We start from the raw sequence: 8,747 nt of genomic DNA on the forward strand, positions 1-8,747 counted from the left end.
TGGCGCGGAGAGGCAGCATGCGACGACGCAAGACCCTTCTTTCCGTGCTGCTGCTGCTGCTGCTGGCTGGCTGGCTGGCTGGTTCGGATCCGTGGGAAACTCGCTCGCATCGTCGTTCCCACACGCTGGAACGGCACCACCTGCAAATGTGTTGCTGCTGCTGCTATGCTGCTGTGTACATATACACGGCGGAGAATCGTAACCATCTGTCGCTTTTATGTTTCGGGTCCCTCTCATTCTACGCTCGTTCGTTCGCACGGGTCCGCGCTCGTGGGCTCGCAGGGGTCGGACACAGGCCGGGGCCCGGCCCAGGGGTGCTTAGCCCAGACATGAATGTATGCATGCATGCATGCGTGCTTCTTTCTCATTTTCTCTCGCTCTCTCTCTCTCTCGTTCTCTCTCGCTTACTCGCCCCATGCTTTCTTCGGACCAACTTCTTCATCCCCTAGTCTTAGGGGTTGGCCTCAGCGAAGGGTGGAGGGTAACGGGCGGAGGTTTGGTGTGCGGGAAATATATGTATCAGTTGCTCGTGCGGTCTCGCTCACCCGGCCGCCTTCTTAACGTGCGCACGGGTCTTGCAGAAGAGTAGGAAACCGTACAAACAACCCCACGATCGAGTGCGTGCTCGATTGCGACCGTGGGAGCCGGACCGAGTATTTTTCATATCAGTTTGTGCGCGGGCTTTTTTTGCTTCTTTCTTTCCACATCCTCGCATCGCTTTTCCTCCCCTTGCACCCGACCGCACCATCGTCCGGGCTGGCTGTTGGCTTTGAATTACTGGGAAAGGAAGTGCCGGGGCGCATGCGGCACAGGCCAAAACTCCGCGTGCGCGCTAAGACTTCTGTCCCCTCCTGCCTTTCCTGCTCCGTTCTCTCCACCAAGATACTCAAGATGGTTGGGCCAGTTTCCGATCTCGAGCCGGGGCTTTTTGGAAAAACGGTGGGAACCAACACGATTTTGCTTCGATCCGATCATCATACCCCCCGACGGACTTGCTGCCGCTGCCGTAAGCGTGTGTTTGACACGAGCTTCCCGTTTTTGCTGTTGGAGGATGCCTGCCTGCGTTTTTGTTGTTGTTCTATCTTTACGCTTTCGTTCATCGCTTCATTGTAAATGCGCTGATCGCGCGTGCACGCTGGGCTCGTGGTTCGAGAGATCGTGGCGATCGTGGAGACCCGTGCCTTGGCCCGTGGCCCCGTCCAGAATTCCGGATCCGGAAGCCGCAGTTGCTGGCAGTAAAGATTCTTTCGGTTCCCGTCCGGTGGCTTATCCGAAGTGCGGGAGACCGACGGCGCCAAACGAATTAACCCCGAGCCAGATCCCAGCGTGGATTTCTCTATTTCCGGCATGCCAAAGGTCATCCATTCCAAGGCCACCGACTCGTCGTTTGGTCGTTGTTCCTTGGGTCCGTGCGCCCAAAACGCAGCACGGGGACAGCACGCGGCAGCCACGAGACGGCATGCGACGCGGGTACCCGTGCGATTGACCTGAGCCCGAGCCGTGTTGGGTGATGTTAGGAAGTGGGCGATTTCGGAAGCGGGTTTCTTGTCGCGATACAGCGTGCGCGCGCGCTCGCACACGCTCAGCGCGATCCGATACAGCACGTGTCCGTTTGCGTAATGTGTTGGCGTTCGAAGTCCGCGATCGAATGAATGTGTCGCTGGGAGGAATTTTTATGACCGTGGTGGATTTTTGGAATCGATTCATGTTTGGGTGTAGCGATGTCTGGGTGGAGATTCTTGAGCGTTAGGGTTCTTGGAGAACACATGTTGCAATATCCGGATAGAAGGTTCCTGATATGGGTGTTGTTTTGTCTCCATAATTTATTGCTTTTTGTAGATGAAAGAACATAGTGAAGCCCTCTGATTCGATCTCATACTTATTCAAGATACAGTTTAGTAAAGGTAATACAGTCCCGAATTGCTGCAGGATGTGAATTTTCCAGAGACTATACGTTTAGAAAATTGCATTTATTACTTCGGATATGTGTCTGGACATAAACTGAAATATATTTAACAAGTAAGTCTTGCGTTTTTGTCCTTAAAGTTCTAGACAGCATCCTCAAGTTCCTGTCATTATTCACACAAAAAAACTGTCCCAAGAATTATTAATGGTTCAGCTTTAAAAATAAATGCCGTTGCTCACAAACAGATTAAATGAACATTTCCAAAACGTAGTACGACGTTTCCCCCTTGCAACTGTGTTTTTGCACAACTATCCCTTCGGAACTCGTCAGATGCGCAAACAAATTCTTTAATGCGCAATGTCTTAGCTAAATATTCGTTGCAAAGGGAAAGCCAAAACCAGCATCACCCGGAACACATCGCTCCGATTTGATCCTTGCTAGCTAGGGTTGTACTTTAAGGAGTCCTGGCCTATTCTTCTAACGAACTGCTGTTGACCCTAGCGCGTGGAAGGCCCGTTGCCACAAGAAACTTGAGTCGCCTTCCCGCTAGCAGTAGAAGTCGCACAATTAAGCATTCCTGGCGTAATCATTTCAGTGCAAGGGGTTCGGAAAAATGTCCGTTACGTTACGTCTGGTAGGGTGCATCCAAGAATCGGGTCCCCGTGTGACTGCGTACGTGTGCGCAATCGTGCACGCGAAAGTCAAGGTGCCGCCGGCAGCATGCTAAGAATTAGGGGTGCCCGTAAGACGGCTGATCGCCACTATTTCTAGGCTCCTGCCAGAAAGTGTGTCTAAACGTGCCAGCCAGCATGCATGCGTGCCACGATAAGCGATGCAGTGCAATGAAAACGAGGGTCAACCAAAAATGGGTTTGGGGGAATACTTACAGAAGGGAAGTTTATATATGCATTGGAATGAGGGTTGACTGAGGGAACTTCTGTTTTTTTTTCCATATAAGGACAAACTCTAAGGAGGAAATTTTGAAGCGAAAACTGAAAGTTGTATGAAATGATAGTAGAACAGGAAATCAAGAGAAAAATAAGAAGTATCTTCAAATGAAAGGCACAGTACAAAGAAGAAACCGGAACAAAAAAATATGAAAAGTCTGCAGAACTAAACATAACTCAACAAATTAAAATTGAAAAACAATCAGCAAACAATAGTGACTAAGGTGAAGAAAACAAAACAGAATAAGACCACAGCAAACGCAACCAAGAGAAGAAAGAAAAAACGCAATGCATCAACTAACCGCGAAACAATTTAAATATTTGCATCTCAGGGCCCTGGCGCCAGCCACAAACGCGTGCTACAATGCAACCGATTTGCCGATTGACAACATGCGTTTTTGCAGCCTGTTTCATCATCCTTTCTTTCTCTCGTTTTCCTCCTCTCATCTTCCGACGCTTATCCACCGCGAACAAAACCCAGGCAAAAAAAAAAATACTCGGGTCGGCGAGCTGGAACTGCGCCGTGAGGGCGATTCATCAATGAAAAGCAAGCAGCCGCAGCGCGTGTTTATTATGATTCACGATCAAGTTACCCTTTCTGCTCCACCTTGATCCAACCACACACACACGCACGAGCGCGCGCGGACGCTGCTGTTTGTCGAACTCATCCATCAAGAGGAGCTTCGCGGAGCGCTGGCGAGTGAAGTGAATTGAGCCGATTCCGTCGCGCCCATTTTCCACCACCCATGGGGGCCATTTGGGGAGGGAGTCAATTTTGCAATGTTGGACGATAACCGCACGTACACACATACACGCTCGAGCGAGGCGCGGAACGTGTTCGTACATGTGCCACCACCGTCCACGCATCGCTCGCAGCATAAACAGAAGCAAGAAGAGGATGGAGGCAGAAGTAAAAAAAAAGCCAAAACAACATAACAAACAACCCTGATAAAAAAGCGCACACCCAGGCGCAGCTTTCCGTGGGACCGTGGGACGCTAGCGCGCGCGATACGCCACACCGGCAGCGAGCCGGCGATGACGTTCTGATCCGTCCGAGACCGTCCGTCCGAAACCGATCCGATCCGTGGGAAACGGCGGCAGGTGCAGACCAAGCGAAATGATTTTCAACATGGTCCGAGAGTACTTTTGCTCCTTCTCTCTCTGTTTCTCTCTCTCTCTGTCTTTCCTCCTTCTCGCTTCCTTCGCAACCCGGCTCGCCAACGCACACACACCACATGTGGCGGTGATGGCTGTGTCGGCTACTACGCTCTCACGGTCCCTTCGCACATGCCGCACAAGGGATGGTGAGAAAACAGGGCGCAAAAAGGGATGAGCGGTTGGTACGTGGCGTATGTGTTTTTATTATCGCCCCGGTGATCGGTTTTAATTGGTTGCGTTGTTGTTGTTGATGATGCTGCTGTGGCTGCCGTTGATAGGGTGCTTGCGAAGACAAGCATTAAATGGAGGCTCCCACTTTTCATCGTTAGACTCCTTTTTGGGTGAGCTGCTACTACCCAACTTGTCCCGAATTCGCCTCGCACGTGGATCGCCGAGCGTGCGCGCCCGCGCGAGCGACTTAAGTAGGGAAATGATGTAACGGCACCGGCACATGATGGGGTAGCCCCCGTTTGGAGGGAATTAGATTGCGCGTTTAACAGTGTTTGCGCCATGTTCCGGCCGGCGCTTTTATTCACCACACCGAGGTGCTAAATTGCGTCCATTTTGGGGTGAGGTTGTCTGGCGATTTGTTGTTGTCTTTGAGGTGTGTCTACCTAAAGCGGGGATTGGTTTTAACATTAGCAATAAACATTTGTTTAATGAATTAATTAATCGATTTTCGGATGTTTATTTACAATTTTCAATATCGGAGCAATAAGATAATGAGTTTAAAGAAAAACGAAACGTTCCTCTATGAAGCTCTACCGGCAGGTTAATATTTATGTTTATTGCTTTGTGAGGTTATGGTGAAGTTAACAAAAACACATTTGTAACGCGCCTCTAAGGATAACACGGCGAGGAATACGGACCACAAAAGGAACACCGATAATGGAGCTATCCTAATAAGCAGTAAACATCACAAACCTTGTACATCGTCGTCCTTCTTCATCTCTGAGCATGTTCTTGAAGGCGCGCTATTAACGCATATTTGTGTTCTTATTGACACGATTTGTCACTCAACGCTGTAGTCAATTGGTTTACTATTGGAATGGTTTAATATGCATCAACATTTGTTTTCCATTAGAAAAAAGGTGCTATTTCCAAACTGCGTTAATCTGGAGGAATGAAAAAACTTGATTTTATTTTATTTTTAAATTATTTTTTTGGTTCATCTTCTTTAGCATCAAAACCGTTGGGGATCTTGACCTGGCAGTTCCGACTTCCTCGAGTTTATTTTACCCTTAGTTAGTCAGTCCTGCGTGGAGCCGCCTAGTGTTCCAGTGGTTAGCGGCACCTTAGGATCGTACTTCCGTAAGCAGAACTAACTATCCACCTAGAGTCAGATCGAATGGATGTAAGTTCTTCTATTGACCTACTTTATTGACCTCTTAGTCTAGTTCCAGTATAGAAAACTGAATCCAATTCGAGCTTTGAAAACTACACGGCTTAGTTGCAAGTTTTCCAGCTCACCAATCGCACAAAAAAATCTTGTTAAACGCTATTTTATCTCAAATGCTGATAATAAATATTAAACCACCGATCCTCTTCAAACAACGCTAATGCAGCGTTCGTTCCATACCGGCAAATTATCACCAAATGCACATGTGTAAACATCTCCTCGCCCGGTCAGAAACGGTCGGCCATTCCCACCAACGCAAGCGCATTCGGAGAAAATCGATTACGACCAAGTAACAGGCCATGTCTCCGAAAAAGGACCTGTCAAGTGCATTATGCACGCATGAACTGCGGTAATGGACGAGTGGGATTGTAGCTTCACAAAAAGAAGGAAACCCTAAAGATCCTAAAGGTCCATTTTTGTTGTTTCAGGACCTTTCCGCTTTTTTGTTTGTTGCTTCCTTTCTTGCCCGTTCTCTCGGCCTTTCCCCTTGCTAGGGCCGGAATTTCTAGGAAGGACTTAGCGATCATACCGGCCCGCCCAAATAGGAGTAAGATTTCACAGGAATAAGCGCAAGAAATGCCGCCAACGCCGACGAGCCGTGGACAAGAAAATTCCTGGAGCGGTAAGTATACAGTCCGGAATGGCGGGTCCTAAATCCCAAATGGAACTCCTAAGAAGGAATGGAACACCCAGAAAAATTCCAAGAAACGATTACTGGCTTTTCTTATAGGAATCCAGCTAGAGTGGACTGGTGAAAGCTAGTTGGAATATCGTTTTCTAATTGACAACAGGAAACAAAACCCTGCCCAATTACTCGCGCAATTAGCTGACCTTATCCTCGCTTAGCGCTCGTTCAAGTCTTTCTCCACAGCCAAAGCAAAAAGGCCAATGAATGCGCAAGAGAGCAACCGCGCATCACAATACACACAAAAAAGCGTATTTGTTTGTAAACAACCTGTAGCTGCCACTGCTGCTACCCTGTTGACGTCACACTGTTCACCCTGAAAATTCGGACAAATTGCATCACAACAACCTGTTGCTCGAGTCTCGCTGAAAATAAGACCAAAGGCAACCCTTCCCGAACTCCCCATTCAACCCCAAAACCCCTCCCCGAAAAGCAATAATAAGACAAGTAAAGTTTTTTTTTGTTTTAGGCGTTTTTGTATTAATATCATCTATCAGATTTTGCTTACAAAACAAAATTGGAAGACACGTTGATCAATCACAATGTTGGAAGACACGTTTTAACCCTACTATCACAAGTACGAAGAAAGCTACGGACCCTAGACTAAACCTATTAAAGCTGTACCATCATCATCGTCGGTTTGCAGGCTTCCCCATTTGCACGCACTCTTGCTGGCCAGGCTGCAAGCAAGACGGTCGCGGGGACGGTGCTCCTGAAGCACCCGGAAGAGATCGTGAGTTTGTTGTTCCTTCCAGCTCCACCTTTGCTGCTTTGTGTTGTCACTGGAGATCATTGCAACGGTGGAGCGAGTTGGTCACCCGGTTGGTTGTTCCGAGCTCTTAGGCTTGAGCCCAACGGTCGGCGTAAGCCTGCTGGGCGTACTGTTTTTCCTCGCTGTAGCAGTGGGCCGGTTGGATCAGGTCTTCGTCAACTTCACGGGCCGGCATCGTCGTCCAGAAGAAGGTGCCGGCTTCGGTGCGGGCAAAGTGCACCGGAACGTACAGTTCCTCGGGGACAACGGGCTGCAGACGGAGCTGTTGCTCCTCCAGCACAAGGATGGCAGCATCGGTGGCGTGGCACTGTTCGAGTTCGGCCACCAGTTCCGCCTCCAGACGCTCGTTGGCCGAGTTGTCGTAGTCACAGTCGAAGTCATCTATGTAGCTGATGATGGAGCGGCGTTGATCGACGTTGCTCGACTTCACTGACGTGGTCTTGTGGCTTTTGCTCTTGAGCAGGGTCACCAGCGGCTTCAGGATCTTCTTCAACCGGTAGACGGCCGATGATTTCGCCAACTTCTCGCTGTTGTAGCGGTTCTCGTTGATGCTGTTGTTGCTGCAGGCGGCCAGGTTAGCGGCGGCGTTGTTGTTCACGGCGTACGAATGCATGTTGAGTTTGTTTGTTGGTTGTTATCACAAGGTAAACTTCGCGTTTCTGATCACTTATCACGTTGCGCTGTCTCGCAAACTTGTTTACTTCTCGTTATCGAGCTTGAGTGTGTGTAAAAACGAGAGTCGTTTTTATCGAACTTGTTTGAGCTGTTCGCTGCTGAGCTGATCGAATGCGTTTGATGTAGAATTTCGGCTCGTCCCGGGCTTATATAGTGAGCCGAACCTTCCCAACCCTCCGGCCACCGTCTGCCACCACCAACACCACCATCGCATCCCATGCGAGCAAGTGAACGAGAGCACACCAACACAGACAGTGCGTAGGTTCGGGAAAAACGGACGAATCAGGACACGCCGTTGCAGGCAGGTGTTCGGTCCGGCTTTCCATGGGAACGGAACCCAAAACGCGAACCCGAACATGGAATCTGAGAACGGACCGAGAAGAGAAACAAACAAGCACCGAGCAGAAGGGAAAAAAAGCAAAAAACACACACGCACACGGACTAAATCCCTTCCCTATAGCTTTGGTTGAGGGCATTCAGGGAGGGTGCGACGGAATGGCGGCGGAAGGGCGAATCGGGGGAAAGGACCCTTTTTTCTTGCGCTGTACGGGAAAGGACCTGCACGTAATTCAATAACACACCCTCCGTGGGCCTGCGGGGACAAGGACAAGTGCGGGTACGTGCGGGAGGATCGCGCAAAGGAAGGAGGACAACGCACAGCGCAAAAGGAGCGGAGCGATTTTTCGTGAAATCGTGGGAACTCAAATCTTTTACAGTTTCCCACAGACACTTTTTACACGGAAAAAGCAGCCTTTAAAAAGCGGGCAGATGGCTAGCGAGGGTGATTATATTTTCGGTTAACGCTTCGTCCCTCTTGGTCTTCTCGTTCGCGCAAGGATGCTGCTGCTGAGCCTGCCCTCTCGCTCGCTAGCAGAGATGACGGCGATGATGATGGTGGTGGGCGAGCGGATTGGCCCGGCGACGGGAACACGGAAGATAAAACCCACCACTGCAACATTAAGCGCAGGACAACAACAACACAATCTTGGGCCTGTGATCGAAAGAAAGCCCTTCGGGAGTCCTGGCTTTGTTGCGGCCTATTCACGGAGCCTGGGAAAAATCGAGGATCGCAATCGGGTTCCTTCAAGATGCGAACACGTGCACTTCTCATCCCGTCGATCGAACAACGGATCACCATTGGGAGTTTTTTTTCTTTCTTCATTCGCCGTGTGTGTGTGTGTCTGTTGTTGGTGAGTTGTTTTGAG

General features: G+C 49.5%; 1 protein-coding gene across 1 annotated transcript; it reads right to left on the reverse strand.

The window, feature by feature from the left end:
* Positions 1-6,552: 6,552 nt before the first annotated feature.
* LOC118508403 (enhancer of split malpha protein-like) lies at positions 6,553-7,673 on the reverse strand. Its single transcript, XM_036048164.1, has one exon. It carries the CDS (start codon positions 7,478-7,480, stop codon positions 6,935-6,937), a length of 546 nt encoding a protein of 181 aa, XP_035904057.1. The 5' UTR covers positions 7,481-7,673; the 3' UTR covers positions 6,553-6,934.
* Positions 7,674-8,747: the final 1,074 nt, after the last annotated feature.

Source organism: Anopheles stephensi, chromosome 2, assembly GCF_013141755.1.
Source record: "Anopheles stephensi strain Indian chromosome 2, UCI_ANSTEP_V1.0, whole genome shotgun sequence".
NCBI classification, from domain to species: domain Eukaryota; kingdom Metazoa; phylum Arthropoda; class Insecta; order Diptera; family Culicidae; genus Anopheles; species Anopheles stephensi.

Coding starts and splice junctions, on each gene's coding strand:
- LOC118508403 (XM_036048164.1), bottom strand. CDS start 7,480: ATGCATTCGTACGCCGTGAACAACAACGCCGCCGCTAACCTGGCCGCC.